The 21,160-nt window shown below is 43.0% G+C and overlaps 1 protein-coding gene across 1 annotated transcript; it reads left to right on the top strand.

Moving 5' to 3' along the window:
• The first annotated feature begins 1,842 nt into the window (after positions 1-1,842).
• Positions 1,843-19,488, top strand: ppl (periplakin). Its single transcript, XM_037089537.1, has 22 exons — positions 1,843-2,033; positions 6,912-7,011; positions 8,117-8,271; positions 8,368-8,488; positions 9,284-9,409; positions 9,650-9,691; positions 9,902-10,063; positions 10,195-10,302; positions 10,432-10,527; positions 10,637-10,759; positions 10,870-11,016; positions 12,518-12,669; positions 12,796-12,905; positions 13,428-13,585; positions 13,708-13,886; positions 14,036-14,174; positions 14,805-14,998; positions 15,124-15,274; positions 15,360-15,443; positions 15,559-15,675; positions 16,149-16,241; positions 16,332-19,488. Exons 1-22 carry the CDS (start codon positions 1,984-1,986, stop codon positions 18,999-19,001), a joined length of 5,277 nt encoding a protein of 1,758 aa, XP_036945432.1. The 5' UTR covers positions 1,843-1,983; the 3' UTR covers positions 19,002-19,488.
• Positions 19,489-21,160: the final 1,672 nt, after the last annotated feature.

The raw sequence follows: 21,160 nt of genomic DNA, 5'->3' as shown, positions 1-21,160 counted from the left end.
TGACCCCGTGCTGTTCGCTGGTGCTCTTTGCGTCCGGAGAGCAGCTGTGCCAGTGCAGTCAGTGGACTGAAGGGCTGTGTTCTCTCACCGAGTGCTGATGTCAGCTTCCCTCTACTGCAACAAGAATACCACTAACTTACAGCACATGACTACAAGTGACTGGTTTTGGGTTTGGTATGTGTAAGTGAGCAGCGTATGTAACCATGCAATGCTATCAAGCACATTCACTCAAGTGCAGTCATCATCCTCGTCATCGTCGTTTCAGTCTTAAATCAGTCACAGGCCATCTCCTCCTGTCTGCTCCGGTCTATCCTCTGCCCTCATCTCTGCAGCCGAGCTTCCTTTTTCTCTACGTCATCCTTGTTCTATTGTTTGAATTGTGTGATTGCTACTACTAGGTACACTTTAAAGGTGCAATATGTAGTTTTGGGGAAGACGTTTTAATGAGAAAGACGTTCATTGGCTCATTTTTTATGTCTATATAAACAAACTCTTTATGTTTTCATGGCTGAATAAAACTGACCGTAAGAACAATATCATTTATTTTGTTTTAGTTTGTTTATATGTGGCGGACCCTGCCACCTTTCTAGCATCAATCAGTGCTCTGAGACCCTAATTTTCCTCTAAGAACAATTCACTTATGGAAAAATACATCATTCTGAGTTGTATTATTACCTCATTAAAATTGTAGATGTCATCATTCTGAGTTTGAATGTTACTAATTTAGTATTTGTATGGGTCATTTGCACAGTAATACCACATTCCTTTAATTTTATGACATGTGTACTGTACAACACCGCTAGTGACACAACTGAATACAGTCCAGAATGTTTTGGTGAGTTACAGGTCAGAAAGTGTTAGCATAGATCGATGTTTCTGAAAGCTTTTCAAATGCCCAAACACTTAGTCGTCAGGTCTCTGTTGGTGTTTGGTGTCTACATTGATGTCTTTTCTTTCTCTCTCTAATCCGGCTAGTTTGGTGGAAATTCTGGAGTATCACTGTGACACACCTTACACTGACAGACACACACACACACACACACACACACACACAAACAGAGAGAGAGAGAGAGAGAGAGAGAGAGAGAGAGCATTAACATGAAAGGAGGACACTGTCGAGTCTGACTGGTTCAGCCAGTGTTGTCCTTGCTGCCACACCCCCCCAAGCTACAAAGCAGCTCACCCACCCACACACACACCGACGCGCGCACACACGCGCACGGGCAAACACACACAGACTTTGACTGTGGGTGTGTCCATCTCGGTCTATGGACCCAATAGTTGATTTATATTCAAACTTCTTCATGCCGTACTCGTTTTTTAAATGTCTTTGTCTCCCTGTTGTCTACAACAACAGCTCCATCTATGAATCTGTTACAGTACACAAAATAATTCACTTCATAAACCGGAACTGATAAGGAACACACATGCTGTCACACCCTTTTTCACATAGTTGTGCACTTTGAATCGCTGCGCCGTAATAATGCGATTATAAAGTTCGTCTCCATCAGGACATCCTATTTAACACTGCTGCATGTTTGTCAGCATCAGTGGTTATGTGAATATTGTGGATTTGCATGAAGTTATGTAATGGATGTGTGAGTATTTGCTTGTGCGTGCGTGCGTGCGTGTGTGTGTGTGTGAACGCCTGGGAGGCTGCGTGAGGGGCGGGGCCTGCCCTCTGCCGTCTCACAGGTACACAGGTTGGGCGTGAGGAGAAAAAAAAAAGTGAACGTTCCGGATGATGAGCCCGGTCGCGCTGTGCCTGTGTGTGTGTGTGTGTGTGTGTGTGTGTGTGTGTGTGAAGGGGAGGATCTGACATTGAAAAGTAGGTGTGGAATCTTAACACGGGACACACACACACACACCGGAGCGAACAGAGGACACACACACACACACACGCTCACTCACACTCAGCTGAGGTCCACCTGTCCTGCAGGGATTGTTTTCTTGTCGGAGTCCGCTGACGGGTGACCTGTCACCATGTTCAAGAAAAGGACCAAGTCCACGGCTATAACGCAGCCGAAGACAACGTAAGTACACGTTCTTTTCTTTTACAAAAAGCTGTGGCACTCTTCTTCTGGACGTGGTTCACCTGAGTCTCGAATCCTACGGAATTCCACTGTACCGTCTTTTACCTTCCTGTATCACCTGCACTGACTGTATCCCTCAGTTCAGATCTTCATCTTTAACATCAGTAACATAACTTCTAATCCACCTTCCATCAAACTACACTGTGGTATTGGATAGAAGGCTGTGGACAGTGTGAAATTCTAAATGAATTAATGCTAGGTGAATTGCATACTTCCCGAATTAAACATAATATAGAATAGCTTTACAAAACACCAAACACTTCAGATAAATCGTGGCTAATATTCGCGGAAAGGCAAAGTCAGTTATATTTAGTATTTTTTTAAATGGAGTATGGTGTGTGTTCTGACCAAGAGAATAAGGTGGAACCAGAGGTGGAGCTGAATGCAGACTAGTAAACTACTAAAAGTTGACTGTCAATCAAACACGAGCTCTCTCGTGTTTGACCTGTGTCTTATTTATCAGGATGTGAAGTGCTGGTGTCTGCAAGAACTGTGTTTAAGACCGAAACGTAGATACATTCACAATTGTAACTAGAATGCAACTTATAACTAGAATGCAGAAAGTGTGCTTGAAGTCAAGTGAGGGTGTGGTTGATAGGCAGCGGAGCGAAGTCGCCGTAACTGGTTGGATAAGTGTTGGGCTGTCCTCCTTTAAAAGACAATGTGTGAGGAACTGCTTGCAGCCTCTCCCACAATGTTCCTCCACCAAGCCTGGAAGTGATAAAGTGTAATGGTGAGGCTGAGGTGGGTCCATGAAATCCTTATCTCCACCCTGCTCATTTTCATTTCAACCAAATGTCCCGTCTTCAACCTGCCTTTGAACACAGTGGAGCACATCATGCTCCTTGTCTCTCAACAGGTACTACGGGGTCGGGGGCCCACAAAAATAACAACCTTTGGTGTCTAATACCAACAGACAGACTGATCTTCTGTGCAGATAGTAATCCCCCAGTGTGCGCTGTGCTCCTCCCACTGTCATACCTGAATCTTCTATCTGCCTCCATAGGACTAATGCACCGGCAGTAGATTTATTTTAAGATGCCTAGTTAAAGAAGTTCACTGATTTATTTGCAGTTTTGTATCTGTACTGGTTTCCACTCATCAGGCAACAATGAGGATGCCATAGGAAAGATAAGGCAGCGTTATAATGACTGTTTAACAACAGACTGTTTAACACCAACAGATAAAGATGGAAATCTGAATAATGCTGCTCCGTCTTCACGCTGCTGTTCATATTCAGGTTTCAGTTGGTGCATGTGAAAAGAATATAATGAATAACTCTGTGATATCCGGCAAACTGTCCTGTGTGAAGCGTGAAGAGGGCTAATGGCAGCTTAGATTTGAAGCAGGAGATCCGAAGATGGCCGGATCACCAACATCTCAGGGATGGGGATTAGTACCTATCTTTGCATCCAAACAGGAATAAGATGTAATGCTAGTTTGGGCCTGTTGCAAAATTTTGACATGCCAATTGGAATGGCGCCACTAGAGACTGTTTGGAAAACGACAGGCACTTGGATGGCAGCTGATTGGACGAGCCATTTGTCTGCCGATGTCTTTCACAGGATAACTTTAAACAGTCAGATCAACAGTAAGAGAGCACTACCACCAGTGGAGCCAGTTGGTAACTCAAACTCTTACTGAAGCTCGTCAAGAGAAGAGTGAAGTTGAATTACATTTCAAATTTCAATGAAATATACTCTCCAGTTCTGATATAACTGATGCTGTGGCAGCTATGGTAACCTCTTGAGGAGCCGTCAATGTTCTTTTCGAAAGAACAGCGACTTCTCCAACTGGTTTTCACACCTAAACCACGCCCGTACACCCACACTCATAGGACATTGATTGGTTTGATGACCGTGTGGTCTTCCACAAATGCATAGCTTTAAGACAAACGCAGGATGGATTAGCAAGATCTCACGATCACGTGATCATCCAGCTGTCTCATAAGTTAACACAAGGTTCTAGACTTAAAATCTCTTTATAGAAAGTTGGGTATGAGACAGTAAATGGCAGCTACTTTTTGTGAATATATCTCCTATATATCTCCTTTTCTTATCTAGATATGACCGGATTACTGAAAAGGCCTACTATGCACAGACTCAGGGGCTCAAGCAGTTAAAAGGACCACCAGAGTTGTATACGGACCACAAAGAGATGCAATAAAAACTCTAACTGATGCAGCTCTGTCATTTTCAATGTCTTGGTTTTGCTATTAAGACATAAGCATTGGCCCATTGTCTCATAATCCGTCCATGTATGCTGAGCAGGGCTCCGCTGACAGCAGCAGCCCTCCACACCCTCTGTGACATCATCCTGAAACGTTCTGGTTCCAATTTGACCCTCTCCCCATGGAAACATCTGAGTTGTGTTTCTCAAGCTAGCGCTCCAGTGCCAGTTCCTTCCCAGAATCAACATAACCACACTCAAAACATTGACACAAAGCCAGCGGGCCTCCCTTGAAAATTCTCTGACAACATGTTTGGAGCACAGCATACATAGTAGACCAGGGACTACTATTGTAGCATCGCTCTCACTTGCTTGAATTCCAATTTTAAAAAAATATTCAGATAATCAACAAAAATAACTGTTTTGACTTATGGAGTCAGCGGGACTGCCAGCACTCCATCAAGGCACAGATAGTTTTTGTCAGCTCTGAACAACATCGCAACTCTGAAAGCCAAGGATAGAGGGGTTGTGCTTAAACAAGGACCTGTCGGACTGGGGGCCGCAGGGAGAGAAGAGAACGTGTTTGCTACCATGAGAAACCCCCCTCAGGGTGTTTTTCATTAGGAAAGACTTCAACAGTCGAACGACAAGCTGCTTCTGCAGAATTCTGCAGTGCTCACCAGTTCAGACTTGTTCTGACATAAATAACCCTTTTATCAAAACCAGCAGGCACTTTGAAATTAAAGTTTGCGTTGTGCAGGCGTTATGTAACCTATGTGCAGATGGCGAATAGGAGTAAATGAGCAGGAGACGAGGAGATGGATGGTAGATGTGAGTTGATAGACATGGAATGTTTTTTGCTCTGCGTCTGTCACCAACCCACAGACGAACACACACACACAAACACACGTGCATGCACACAAACACACATACACACACCGCAGCCAATGAAATGGGCAGTGTTGATATCAGGCAGGCCCTGGTGCCAACCTACTCCTGAGGCAGTTAAAGAATAAAGGCAGATCTCACAGACAGTTTGTTCCAGTGCTCCATATTAAAACTATTATGGTATGTACATTTGAACATGCACTTTGGCACACATTGCAGTGAGCGGTAGCTATGACAGTGATTGGATGAGGTGTGTCTGCTGCATGATAAGAGGCAAAAACCTGCTGGGGGAGTTTTCTTTACTTCAGCTGTCTGATGTAAGATCAGTTTCCTGTCTTCAGTTGTGTATTGTTATATATATATTATATTGACTTGTGTTCATTTTCATCCAGTCGGTCAGATCCAATGCTGGTATTTATTATGCTTGTCAGGAAAACACAATGAGTCATCATCCTGGTATGAAGATCCCAGAGGAAACGTTGAATAGAAGCAGGTTATGACTCATCAACTAATTGCTAGTCATAGAACTAGCTCACAGCTGTTACTGTACACAGACATCATGTATAGTACATATCACAGAGTAGTTAAAAGTACTGCGCAGATGAAACTACACTGTGAATATTAAGGATCTCCTGATCAAGCTTTATGGCCATGATCCCAGTCAGAAGAGTCGTCTAACATAGTCGCCTAAGTGTTGATTGAACAGGTGTCTGACACATTTATAAGCATACATTTCTGATCTGATATGAAAGAAAGTTTAACTGATTGTCCTGGAATTGATGATGAGTGGTGCTTCTTCTCTCACAAATAGCTTTTGGTTAAATCCTGACACCGACTGCACAGCATTAAACAAGTATAATCTTGCTCCGTCGTCCAGTAACTCAGTTAACATTGTCAGCAGTTAAATGATGCTTTTCATTTAACTGCTGACAATTATGAGAAGCTACAAGCTAAAATGAATGCTCGCTGCTCTTTACTAATAATATTTATCCTCAGAGAATCTGTGTATTTTGCCAACCTCAGTCTTGGTAATATGTTGTTTTGACATCAAACACTATAATAAGTTGAATATTTTATTCTATTCTAAAGCCTGACCAGGGACAAAGACCGCAAATCAGCTGAAGCTAGACGTCTTATATGCATCACATTTTCCCATTTTCTGTGCCAATGTTGTATGTATTGTCCCTGTTAAATAAACATTAAAATAGAAAATAAATGGGGTTTAATGATTTAAGTTTTTAAACATACGAAGATGAGAAACCATTACGTTCATTGGTTTAGACACAGTGATTTTTATTTATTTATTTATTTATTTATTTGCTAATATTGATTGTTTAGTCAAGTAAAGCAAAAATGGCCATGGTAAGTCCTTAGATCCTAGCAGGCATCTTTAAATTGCTTGATTTTTTTTTTTTCAACCTAAAGTCTGAAAAATTAAAACATATAAAAAATATACACATATATGAAATTCACAAAAATATAAAACAGAAAATTCTTCATCACTTGAAAAGCAGGAACCAGAAGATCAACAAATCCATTCATGATAATAGTATGAGTATGAGGCACGAGTTGGTATTTTCAAGTTTTACATAATGCACATGGTATACGGTCCTAGCTGACCATTAAAGCAACAGCTCCTCTGAATTGAGTGGCACTTTCATCGACATCGTTGTGTCCATATCCTTACATGGAGCAGCTGTGGCTGTTACCTCTAATGATAATGGACGTGGGAAAATTCACCTCTCCGTATCTGTCTTCCAGGGCTCCGTCAACAGAACTGAGCGCTCTGATCGAGAAACTGCAAAAGAATGCTGATAAAGTGCAGAAGAACATCTATGACGTCGAGCAGAACCTCAACAAGGTACGATGTGATGAAGCAGTCTTCAAGGCCTCAGAGATATGCTGATGCTGACAATCTCCATATAGTGTGGAGAAAGAAAGATTGTTGATTGGTAAATTTCATTCCCAGGATGTAAATGCAGATGCCACCTACCTCGAGTGCCAGTACTTAAAGACCTGGCAATAAAACTTAACAATCAACTGTCTCTCTCTAGAACTGCTCACCAATGCTAACATGCATCCATCTACTCAGGACACCATTACTCCACTATATCTTTACATGGCAAACGTAAATGTTGTTCACTGCTATATTGATTTTCAAAATCTGATACATTAACGGTACCTCTGGGAAAAAAATACGTAATATCTTTGGGCTCGAGATTTTCCATGAAACCAAGCGGTACAAAGAGAACCCACCCTCTGCATCAAGTTCAACCAGAGTTCAAAGACTTTAAACATGATTGAAATTAGGATTTTTAGTCAGAATACAAGTAAGAAGCTTTGCAAATAGCAACATACTGTAGCAAGAGCAAGTGAGAGTTGTGCGTTCTGATTTCAATCAAATATCAGCTGTATTCATTTAACCCTTAAGCTCTCAACATGGGTGAGGGAAGTGTGTGAACAGATATCTCTCCAAACCTCCGTGTTGTGCCTCAGTCTCCGAGTGAAGTTTTTTCCAATTAACTCGGTTTGACAAGAGCATTTGGTCAAAGAAAGCCCTTTGTTTTTTTCTCCATTTCAAATTAAAAGCGTTTCAGTACATGAAATCCCTCAATTCTTGCTTGTTTTATGAAACATTTGCAGGAGCATGAACTTCTGTGACTTGCACGCTTCACAGAAACTACTTCAAATGCAGCTACTGCCATCATGAGGCACTTGTACATTACTGCACAAGACATTATCACACGCAAACCTGCAGTAACTGAAACAACATTTGAATTTATATTGACTTTATCAGACTAAGTAATGGAAATGCAAAACATGCTTAGCTACATGCTTACCCCTGGACATTTTTACATCAGGTACAGCTGATACCTGGCTTTTAACTGACTGCCTGGTTTTAGTTGAGGAAATCCCCGTCTTAGCTAAACCCTGCCCAGCTTACCCCCAGTGTGTTTTTGCTCCAGGATGTGAGTAAGATTAATGAGGGGAAGCCGACGCTGTATCAGGATGACACCAACAAGCGAATCCTCAACTCTCTGGAGCTGCTCACTGGCCTGGACGAGGACGCCGTCGAGGCAAAGCGCCTCCAGCATCCACAGGCCGAGATGATAGAACAAGAGTGAGTCACACGCTCTCTCGCTCCTGGGCTTCTACCAGTGCTTAAACGCAATACTGTGCTGACGAAATATTTAACCTACTATGTGCGTGTGCTCAGCATGAAGCAGCTGCGTGACAGAGTGATGAAGCTGAGAGAGGACCATGACCATATCTACCACCTGAGCCGGACTGAGGGGAAGCCCAGCATCAACTGGGGCACCATGATGGACGATAAACTGGTAGGACTCATGTCACAGGGTTGCAACTGTGCACCTGACAAAGATCCCACACACAAGTTGTTGATGCGGGTTGACGTGTTGTTGGAACCATATCAGAATACATCTTAATATTGATAGTTTCCTAGTGTGTTGACATAAATTGTATTATGTTTTTTGAGAACATGATGTTCACGATGAATGCCAGCAGCCAAACTCAAACTGAGGATGTTGCAGTTTAGGCTGCGTCTTATTGCCTTGAATTTTAACTTGACAAATATTTTTCTCAGGAGTTGAAGGAGACGCAGCTAAAGGGGGAGTGAATGTTTGACCTACATTCATCTGCTGGATGTAAAAATTGTTGCTCTGTGTATGCAAGATTTTCAAATAGGAAACTGTTTGCTCTTGCATTAGCTGATACACTGTCTAAGGTTTAGTGTTTAACTTGTTCTTCTGCCCCAAAGTGACTGAAACAGTGAGTTAAATTGATTAAGAAAGCTTACGAAACATAAACAACTGGCTTGATCTGAAGACATACAGGTCCAAAGATAATCAAGATAAGGAAATACCAAAATGGAAGATATACTTCGATCGTATTCATTCACAGGAGATACAATGCAGTGCATTACATGTATTAACTTATGTGGATTGCATATTGTTCATTCTGGAAGCCTTTAGCTGTAACATTATGAACATTTCATTTCATTTGTGGGTGAACAGTTCAAAAGTGTGCTAGAATTACAGCCAGACCGAGTTAGGTCCAAACATATCAACATGGTGGAGTGGACCAAGATGTGTTGTTTTTGTCTCCCTGACCAGGCCAACCTGAACAATAAAGGCTTTGGAGAGGACCTGCCGTCTGTGGAGAACGAGGTGGAGGAACACAACATCTTCCACAGTGAGGTGGAGGCTCTGGCCCCGCACATCTCCACCAGTGGAGACAAGGTAAGAACAGAAAAACAAACAGTGGTCGAGTTTCATGAGTGGTAATAATTGAGTTTGTTCTTAATGTCGAGTTGACCAGATTGCTTGATGAGGACTACTTGTTGTAAATATTGCTTAACATAGCCGTCAGTTTTAGCAGTGATGAACAATAAGTGAAAGTTTTCTCCATCATAAATAACTCACATGAGCCTCGTCTTGTTTGTCTTGTTCTCACTCTCCCTGTTTGCTCTGTTTCTACAGGAATACGTCAGTGGCCTCCAGATGAAGTACAACAAATTGCTGGTGATAAATCCCCCCAAACACACACACACACACACACACACACACACACACACACACACACACACACACATATGCATACATTCACTCTTCAAGCCTTCAGCTGTATGTCTACATTTTGTGTGTTTTCATATATTATAAACTGGTTCTTGCGTGCCATTACGTTTGAAAATCTACTGGTTGTTTAACTTTCTCTATTTTTCCCTCGATTAGGCCAGTTCCACCGCTCGTCAGCGCAACCTGCTGAGCCTGCGGGACTACATGCAGCGCTGCACCAATGAGCTGTACTGGATGGACCAGCAGGCCGAGGAGAGGCTCAACTACGACTGGAGCGACGCCAACCTGGGCTACCCCGCCCGCCAGAGGCAGTATGAGGTAGCTGAGGGGATGGCCACACACACACACTGTGTATATACATTGTGAATCAATGCATACGAAGATGGACACGGCCAAGAAAATCAAACCCGATATCCGGTGAACTCAGCACATCTGTCTCACCCCAACAGAACTTCATCAGCAAGTGTCTGGAGTCCAAGGAGGCCACCATCACCAAGCTGAATGACGACGGGGAGAAGCTGATCGCCTCTGACCATCCAGGGAAGAACGTCATTTCGGTAAGCGATCATGAGTGCACTCAACTGGGTGAGGTGGGGGTGTAGAACAGACCATAAATGCATGTGTTGTACTTTAAATATTACTTGACTTCATTTTAACTAATTCCCACAAACATTACTGTCTGTCAGGCTCATATGGAGGCAGTCCATGCTGACTGGAAGGAGTACCTGAACCTGCTCATCTGTGAGGAGAACCATCTCAAGCAGATGGATGAGTACCACAAGGTGAGACACGCACGACAGCCGAGCACTCGTGCGCACTCGAACACACATTTAAACATGTAAAGCTCATCCGTTTCTGTGTGTGCATCTGTGTGTGTGTGCGTGTTTGCAGTTCCACAAGGAGGCTCGGGACACCCAGGACCTGCTGAAGCGGCTGGAGAAAGATATTAGCCAGAAGTACGACCCGGAGTTTAAAGATGTGTATCAGATGGAGGGTCTGATCCAGGAGTTAGATGTGAGTTTTCCTTTATCTGTGCACAGATACATCGCCGACTCTCTAACCGCCGGCTCCTTCTACAAAACCGTGAAATATATTTTTCCGTGTGTTTGTGTTTGTGTATGTAGGACCAAGCCAAAGCCATGAACCACTTTGATGAGCGGGTCAGTGCTCTTCAGAAGCGCAGCCTGCAGGTCGTGCCTCTGAAGTACCGGCGGGAGACCCCCCAGAAGCTGCTGCCCGTGGAGGCCCTGTGCGAATACGACACAGAAGATGTACGTAGCGTGTTCAAGAAAGATGATATGAACACTTATTGAGTGACTCGGCATTTGTTGCTGGTGTTTAAATGTGAGAAACCAAAAAAAAATTGTCAAAAAACAATTATCATTCATTCATTCATTCATTCATTCATTCTTTGATTAAACTTATTAAACATTATTTTTAAGCCTAAAAAAAAAGCCAACAGCTTTATTTCCAAGTATGAGGCTTCAGTGATTCCCCTAAAGAAGTGTAGACCAACATGTGACACTAATGCTGCGTTACACCCACAAGGATTTGTTTAAGCTAAGATTTGGTTTAGTCATAGAGCAGTTAACAGCAAGTAAACTGGACTTAACTAAATAACTAATAATAATAATTTGTTATTATGTTTAATTAACTGAAAAATCATGCCAGTATTTTCAATATATTGTATTCACTGCAGTGGACACCATGAATCACAAGTATAAAAAGCGTTCCAGTCCTTTTATTCTTTGAAAAGCAGACAGGTAAAAACAGAATTTCACAACGCGTCTGCTCTATTGGACCCAGTTATTTAGCTAAAATCGGCTCATCTTTAGATAAAGTCTCGAGAATAGTTAATATTGCTGTAATATTGCAGCATTCTCCACACTCCAAACTGAGCTTTTTGAAGCTTTTTGCGGAAATTGCCAACCACAATATGGCGTGTGTGCGGACAAAAACGTAGCTCTTGAAAAATGCTACCATATAGGCCGGGCAGGGTTGGGGGCATGGCAGTCGAGTTGAGAGGACAACTTTTTTGTCCCCTTTATCCCTTTGTGAAATATTGATAGAGCCGGTCATTTGATAGACCTGCTGTCATTAATATGTGTCTTTATTTGGTCAGACGATTACACAGTCATGAAATAGTGATGTTGTCGCCTCTCAGTACAACAGCACGGGAGTTACTGTTCATCTGCTTGATAGGTTTGATCTGCAGTCAAAAGCAAGTGACATTGTGAGTTGGTCTGTGTGAAGACACAGTGTAGGTTATCATCACAGAGTTTTAGCTGTCTCGGACTGTCTCAGAAGACATATTGTGTATTTCCTCTTAGGAAGCTTTCTCCTAATTGTCTCTCTGTTCAGCAGTGACCCCATTTTTATCTTATCCTTTATTTAATGTTGTTCTTTCTCTGTCACTGGCTGTCAGTGCTCTAATCCCAGGATGTTCCCTGCTATCAGAGTGAATGACTCAGCATTCTCCCTTTGCTTTACCTTTTCTGAATACTAGGCCTGTAACTTGAGGGTTTTGTGGCATAATGTATTCAAATCCCTTCAGTAGAGCGCCCAGACGCAGACTTTTAGGATGTTGTTTCAAATCCCTGAGGATCAGAACACAGGGAATTTGAAGAGGTCTGAACTTGGACTATAGAGCCTGTGAATCAAAGCTCTTCATGTGTGGGTTGTCTCTTGACCTCATTTATGTCTCTCTTTGGTTATTAATCTGTTAACCAACCAATCTCTGTGTGTGTGTGTGTGTTGTTTTAATGTGTACAGGGGCAGATTCTGCGTGGGGAGAGGTACACTCTGCTCCGGAACAATGGGAACAAATGGGACGTGAAGGATACGCACGGACGTAAATACACTGCTCCAGCCGTCTGCTTCATGATCCCCCCCACTGACCCCGAGGCAGTGGCCATCGCTGACAAGTGAGTGTGTGCGGACATGTATACATGTGTGTGCAAGAACTACATTCACTGGATGACAAACTCAATTGGATTTTATTCTCGTGACGTTATAGTAGTAATAACTTGCACTGTATTGTGTACTTGCAGCATGGCCAGCCAGCAAAAAGCCGTCAAGCAAAAAATGGCAAGCAGCAAGGGAGTTCTGCAGAAACGCTACGATGAGCTGAGGAAGGCGAGTGGGACCGGCACAGCTACAGGTACAGGACACTGCGCAAATTCTGCTGGGTGCAGATCTTAGGAAACTTGTCGTGTATGCACAGTCAAACAACTTGATTTATTTGTTTTCCGCAATTTGACAATTTGATTTGGTATTATAATCATTAATAAATGAATAGCTGATTACGCTTCATGATAATTGTAAAGGTTTATAAACATGAGGTGCTTGTTTTTAATGGCCATCCAAATCATGTTTGTAGATCATGTTTATAGACTATTCCTTATTAAATTATGAATTTTAAAAAAAACGAGTGTTACAGCTTCAACCTAAACTATTAAAGTGTTTCTATTCTGCTGTGAATGATGTGTACGAAATCTGTCAATAATTTGGCCCAAAATAAAACTTGCAAGGTGTTAAAGATTTTGTTGGAAATCATATGTGGAAGTCACTGAGGACTTGTTTTACAACCTCCCCCCCCCCACTAAAGCAGTTACTCTGTGCCACTGCAGTAAGTGGATGAAGCCAGATGATGATGCTCATCATGTTGTGTGTGTCACCCCAGACAAGCAAGAGCAGCAGTGCCGCCAGCTGATGGCTGGTCTGGATAAGGTTGTCAGTGACCTGGACAAACAGGAAAAGGCTATTTATTCTCGAGTGCGCCCACCACTGGAGCAGAGCAGGCCACTGCAGGACAGCTCCGACCGCCTGCAGGATATGAAGGTAATGTCTGCAGCTTCATTCCATTGCTGTGTCTTCATACCGAATCTCCCAATTTAGCTCCAACATTTTAGATCGACTATTTATGCATTTGAAGATTCGCCAACCCTCACATTTCGCTTCAGGACATTGCTACCGCTGTCAAGAAGATTGAGCCAGAGAAGTCATCTAAAGTGCAGGAAGCAAAGAACTTCTTGGTCTCAAACCCAAACTGTGCCAGCGCTCCTCAACTCCACAGCAAGGTGGATGGAGCCAACAAAAAGTACACCAAAGTTGAGCAGCTTCTTCAGTGCTCTGAGGAGAAGTAAGGGACTTGATATTTATCTTAACTTGTTGTTGGAGCAATATTCCTCATATCTCTCTGTTTCTTTATTGCTTTAATTGGGTACAAATCACATAAATGATGAAATGCTTTTCTGCTCACAACAACAACTGCGCTCACCTCTGTTTTAGACTGAAGAATTCCAACCAGCTGGAGAATTCCATTCAAAATGGCAAGAATTTTCTCTCCACCATTGAGAACAGGCTGGCCAGGGAGGAGGTGGCTCCAGCCGACATGTCGTCCCTCGAGAAAACACAGCGTGAACTTGCAGTAAGATGGCTTTGGCAGTCATTACAATCACGTCCCAAACTGACTGATAAAAAAAGGGGAATTATAGTAAATGTGACACTTTATTTTGGGTGAAAATTCAAGATTCGTATTTCATTATTGCATTATTTTACAGCAAGGCTGTGTAACAAGATCAAGGTCGTAATGACCAGAGCACAAATTATGTAGGGTGATTCTTTAGCGTAAAGCTAACAAGAAGAGGGCACCGGAAAAATAAAAAATAAAAATGCCAACGTGGCTGTGATGACGTCATATAATTTGTGATGTGCACCCTGGTGGACTCTCGCTCAGATAGTATGGTGGCATCCTAACATTAGGAACTAGACATCTGGAAAACATTCCACTGGTTTGGCTGGCTGGTTGGGAGATGCTGTCGGCAGAGATCTGCATTTACTCCCACCCTGCACTTCCCTCGTTGCTCCACTGCCCACTCACTAGTTAATCTAGCCATGTTCCTTGTGTATGCAAGTGAGACAGTGCCTTTATCACCAGATACACAGTATAAGATGAGTGGAATTATTGCATACATTCAACAATTTTATGAGGTGGTGGATCTTCCTGAAGAACATATTACTACATATATTTACTGAGTCTTTCTCGCTTCTCCGGCAGGATGCTGCATCAAACCTGAGGTCCAAGAGGTCACTTATCACTGACACAGAGCAGAACCTTCGCTTGGCCAAAGGCAGCTGCGACAACATGGCCACCAAATTCCAAGAGCACTGCCCCGACATTGAGAAGCAGCAAGCGGAGGTCGAGAAGCTCAACAAGCGCTACAACAACCTCAACAAGCAGCTCGACTCCAGGTGAGAGGGTCAGGATAGGGACAAGTCTGTGCATCAAAACTCATGGAAGAAGCACCACAGTAAAACACATCACACAGCCCTGTACGTAAGATCCGCACGATGATCTCTCTTGCTGTGTGTTTCAGGTCTCAGAGCTTGCAGAGAGCAAAGATTTCGTACAACAATTACCGCAATGATTACGACAATCTGAACAACTGGTTGTCTCGTGTCCCAAACTACGAGCCCCGTGAAACTGATGACGCGAGACAAGTGGAAACCAAGCTGAAGAATCAGAGGGTAAGACTAATGAGCAGAAACATACTCATATTCATGCTCTGCTAGAGAAAAAAAAAGCTTAAAGCAAATTCTTTGTCGCCTACAGAACTTGCTCTCTGATCTTGCAAGAAAGGAGTCTGACTTGAACAACGTCTCCAAAAATGCTCAGCTTTACCAGCAAGCTGTCAGAGTAAGTATTCTCCGGTCAATGTTGACTTTTACCACGACATCACAACCTTTAATTTGCAGAAAAACAAAAAAAAAGATGCCGGTTTGATTATTGGTTTACCTATTCTTCTTTGTAGGACTATGAGAATGAAACTGAAAAGTTCCGATCCATCCTTGACCTTGAGGATGGCGTTGTATCTCAGACATACAAGAGGAGCAGACTGGAATCACCTGCACTGGTTGTCAAGGCAGAGGTGAGGCACAACAGTCAAGCTATCATGGCATGTCACTGTCAATTCAGGTAAAACATTATGCGTTGAATATTCTTTGCTGAGGGAAATTTAAACTGATCGGCAGGAGACATTTTTATCTACAGTTTTCAGGTAATAAGCACTGGATTGAGTTGTGTAGCACCAATTGGCGAGGTACAGAAGGTGTTATTTCAAGGAAAAACTACTTATTCAACATGAAAGCTGACCTACTACTAGGAATAGATACAATCACCAGTATTTTTTTCAAATACTTCATATCATCAAACCAGATGCAGCTGATGGGCAGAGAGCTACCAATCATGAGATTCATCTGAGGGAGCACACAAGAATTAACAGGGTTGAAAATGAGAAAATGAAATTTTAAGGATAGTCGGCTAAAAGGGTTAAGAACCAATGAAGTTACTGGAAGATTTACTGCATGTGCTTTCCATGACATGTTGTTTCAATGTTTACAGGAAGCTGCTATTGAGGCTAAGTTTACTGAGGTTAATGCTGTGAGCAAACAAAAGCTACAGAATCTGGAGTTTGCCCAGAGTCTTCTCAACCAGGTAAAATATTTCAACATAACAGTAATCAATAATAACAATAATAATACAATTTAAAAAGCAATATTATGATAATGATTTCCTTTCGTATAGCAACCGGACACCACTGTAATCCAGGCTACAAATGTCCGGTCGGTCAATGCTGCTGCCCCGGGACAAGAGACATGGAGAATCAAGAAGCAGCTGGAGGACGAGATCCAAAGGAGGGAGCAGCTTGAGAGAGAAGTTGAATCCATCCAGACTGACATCTATGTCCTTGAAGGGCAGAAGCCCCAGGACACAATTGTCAAGAAGGAGCTGATCAAAAAGGTCGCTGACCCGCAGCTGGATGAGGAAGTCCATAAGGTCCAGCAGAAACTCTCGGAGGAGCGCCGCACTACCCATGTTTTGGAGAATGACCTTGAGGTACTTAAGTTGAAGTTACGCGGCCTGGAGACGGAGATCAAAGAAGGGGCACAGCAATATACTGTGAAGGAGGTCTTGCGTATAGAAAAAGACCGTGGTCAGGAGGAGGAGATGCGCAAGCTTCGCGAGGCGCTCGATGAGCTAAGACGGCAGAAGATGACGAAAGATTCTGAGCTGATTGAGATACAAAAGCAGGTGACACTCCTGGCTGAGGAGAAGAACAGGGAGCAGGAGGTGATCACCGAAGAGGAAGTGATCAAAGTCCAGAATGATCCACAACTTGAGACAGAGTACAGAGTGCTCCTTGACAGGAAGCAGAAGGAAATGGATGGCAGGAAGCAGCTAGAGGATGAACTTCAGTTTCTTCAGGAGAAGCTCAGAAGGATGGAGAAGGAGAAGGCAATGGCAGAGGAAAAGATCTCTATCAAGGAGGTGCTAAAAGTCGAGAAAGATGTCGCCCTCGAAAGAGAGGTGGAAAACCTCAGAAGGCAGTACGAAGACGAGAAGGCCAAACGAAGATCATCACAGCGGGAAAAGGCTGACCTTCAGAGGAAAATTACCAGTCTCGAGGAGGAGAAGTCCAAAGTCGTCATTCAAGAGAAGGTGCGGGAGATTGTCCGCCCTGACCCCAAGGCTGAGAATGAAGTTGCCAATCTCCGGCTTGAACTCGTAGAGCACCAGAGGCGCTACAAAGATTCAGAGCTCCAACTTCGATCCCTGCAGGATGAGCTGAACATGCTGAGGAACAGAGGGCCTCAAGTGGAGGTCAAAGAGATCATCAAAGAAGTCATCAAATACAAGACGGATCCGCAGACGGAAAGAGAACTGGAGAGACTTCGCATCGAAATTGTAGACAAAACCCACCACACTGAGAAAGCCGAGATGGAAATCCGTCAGCTTCGTGATGAGATTCAGAGATGGAGGGACACCAAACCCCAAGTGCAGACGAAGGAAGTGGTCAATGAGGTGCTGCAATACAGAGAAGACCCCAAGACCAAGGAAGAAATTGAGATCCTCAAAAAGAAACTGGCTGATGAACAGAGTAAACGCCTTGACCTTGAGAGAGAACGGTCAGCCCAAGAAGAGAAAATCCGACTGAAGAAAATGGATCTGTCTCAGGTCCGTGAGAAAATCGTTCACCAAGAAGTGGTCAAGATGGAAGAAGATGTTGTCCTCAAGTCAGAGTGTCAGACCTTCTCACAAAACATCAGCAATGAGCAGAAACAAAAGGAGAGCCTGAAAATGGAACTCAACCAACTGCAGAGACAAAAGGCTGACCTGGACATGCAACTGGAAGAACTGGAGCGTGAGCGCAAGGCAAGGCGCGATGCAGAATTGGAGATCCAAAGGCTCCGGGTCAGACTTCATGAGCTGGAGATCCGTGATAAAGAAAACCGTGAGAAAGTGACCGTCAAACAGAAGGTAGTCCTGCAGCAGGATCCCCAGCAGGAGAAGGAACACTCCATGCTCAAACTTCAGCTGGAAGAAGAGAGGCACAAACGCACTCTGCTTGAGAAAGAATTGAATGCTCTCATCCAGCAGCAGCTCACCCTGGAGAAAATGGATGTGAAGGAAAGAGTTGTCCGCACGGAGAAAGTCCAAGTTGAGAGAGACCCAGAGGCAGAGTTTGAGATTGAAAACCTAAAGAGGACTCTGGAAGAGGAGAAAAGGAGGAGGCGAGAACTTGACCAGGAGCTGACCATACTCACCACCAGATACTCTGACATGGAGTTCTCGAACACCAAGTCTTCTAAAGAACTGGACTACATCCGTGATGAAAGTAACCGGCTGGTGCAAGAGAACCAAAGGCTGCAGAATGAGATCCGCAAACTTCGCTCAGAAATTGAGATCACCACCAAAGAGACTCGTCTTATCACCGAGTCAGCACCAAGGGAGGATGGAAAGAACCTGGAGCTGAGGCTTGATTCTCTACAGAGAGAACTCGCAGAGCTCAGGCGCATAACCACACAGAAGGATGAAGAGATCGAGAGGCTTCAAAAGAACCTGACAGCAGTGAGAATGAAGAAGGAACAGAGGGAGAGTCATCTCCGCAGATCCATCGTGGTCATCGATCCAGATACGGGCAAAGAGATGCGACCTGAAGAGGCCTACAAGCTAGGGCTGATCGACTGGAAGATGTTTGTCAACCTGCAGAGCCAGGAGTGCGACTGGGAGGAGATTACAGTGAAGGGGCCCAAAGGAGAGTCCTCGGTTCTTCACGACAGAAAATCAGGGAAGAAGTTCTCTATCGACGATGCTCTGCGTCTTGGGCATATCACAGATTACCACCTTCAGCAGTACATAAACAAAGAAATCTCCATCCAGGAGTTTGGAGTAATGGTGTCGGGCAAGAAGTGAATGCAAACAGGAAAGGGTGGCGCAGTTTCATTCTGATTCTTCAAGATTTCTTCTGTTTCATTCCCGTTGATTATGAATCCCTTTGTTTCATTGTACTTCCATTTTGACTTTAAAACTATGGTGACTTGGCTTTTTTTTTTTGTACTTTATTCATGATTCCTAAATGCACTCTGTATTTATTTGCTTATGCATATTCAAATTTGTGGTACTGGCATCAATATATGGATATATATTGCAATTGTTACAGCCTAACATAACATATATAACATATTATGTGATAAAACATAACATTTTACGTGGAAGGTAAAGTTTTGGCAGCTGAGCTTTAAATTCTTTCACTGGGTACTTGGGTAAACAGCATATGTTTGATTTAATATTGCCATTGACATTCAACAGGGTACCAAATGTTTCATATTGGTGGGGTTTCCCAGGGTTCTCTGATGTGTACTCTGCAAGCTTCAATAAAAGTCGAATCAAACTGGAAAAATGTGTATGTATTTTTAGATCTAATCTTATTATGGTGAAAAAAAGAGTAAAGGAAATTAGAGCTGCTTTAGTCTCACTATTTGTCGGAAATCCTATTAAAAGATCTGCTGATGTAAAATGTACAACTTTGCTATAATTGATGACCTGTTATCCTAATGATTATATACATAGTCTACTCACAATGTTCCTTGGTTCAGTTCCAGCAGGGACACTTGGTAGAATATTATTCCGACTCTCCTATCTAACCTGACTTCTTGTCATTTCTTTCCTGTCCACTGTCAAATAGATACAAAATGCCCTAAAACATATAAGAAAAAAAGGGCCAAAACAAGTTCACAACAGCTGTGAATTTGACTGATTATCCTTAGCTTAAATTATCATTTAAGCATAAATAGTATCATTTCTTCATCTTCTTCAGCTTGTAATATTTATAAAGACTGATATAGTGACAGTTAATACACCTTGTTCTATGTAATTATAATTATCGGTGTATTAACATGGACATCACTTAAAATGCTACAGCTGGTAAATATGGGGTTAATTTTAATTACTTTAAGAACTTCTGGGAAGCTTTTGAATTTGGCCCTGTAATAATCATTCATATTTCATTTGTTTATCATCTAGTGGAGTAAAAGTAGACTACGAGGCCAGGTTGGGAGCAGTTTTTTGTGGGGGGGGGGCAAATACAACCCAGGAAAAAAAGACAAATCCCCCGTACAGACAAAGATAAATGGGACTTAAAACAATATTTGCAATTTCAACATTTTTGATTGGCTAGTAAACTGCTGAGACACTTCATTTCCGCCTTTCCCTTCAGTACAAAATCATTGCAGGAAATATGTCATTGTATTAATGATGTACTGATGCAGACTCCCTGTCGGGGGGGAGCCACAGGGGGATCCGGACTCAGAGTTACGGGGGCACTGGCCCTTGTTGCCTACCTGGATGACTGAGAACCCTCATCAACACACCTGTGTACACATCAACACTATGAATGAACAAATATGGAAATATGTAGTAGACAAAAAAGTGTGAAATAACTCAAAACATGTTTTAAATTTTAGATTCCTCAAAGTAGCCCCCCTTTGCTTTGTTGACAGCACTGCAAACCCCTGGCCTTCTCTTAATGAGCTTCATGATGTAGTCACCTGAAATGGTTTTCACTTCACAGGGGTGCCTTGTCAGGGTTCATTTGTGGAATTTCTTGCCTTCTTAATGGGGCTGGGACCATCCACTGTGTGGTGCAGAAGTCAGGTTGGTACACAGCCCTATTTGACAACTGTTAGAATTCATTTTATCAGCTAAGTAAAGAGAAACGACAGTCCATCATTACTTCAAGAACTGAAGGTCAGTCAGTGTGGAAAATTGCAAAAACTTTGCATGTGTCCCCAAGTGCAGTTGCAAAAACCATCAAGCGCTATTACGAAACTGGCTCACATGAGGACCAAGAGTCATCTCTGCTGCTGAGGACAAGTTCATCCAAGTCACCAGCCTCAGAAATGGCACGTTAACAGCACCTCAGATTATAGCTCCGATGAATGCCACACAGAGCTCTAGTAGCAGACACATCTCTACATTAACCGGTCAGAGGAGACTGTGCGAATCAGGACTTTCGGGTCAAATAGCTGCTGAAAAAAAACACAATCATTTTTCAACAGGACAATGACCTTAAA

Source organism: Acanthopagrus latus, chromosome 23, assembly GCF_904848185.1.
Source record: "Acanthopagrus latus isolate v.2019 chromosome 23, fAcaLat1.1, whole genome shotgun sequence".
NCBI lineage: Eukaryota > Metazoa > Chordata > Actinopteri > Spariformes > Sparidae > Acanthopagrus > Acanthopagrus latus.
Note: the sequence above shows the minus strand (reverse complement) of the source record. Positions and strands in the feature narration are given on the sequence as shown.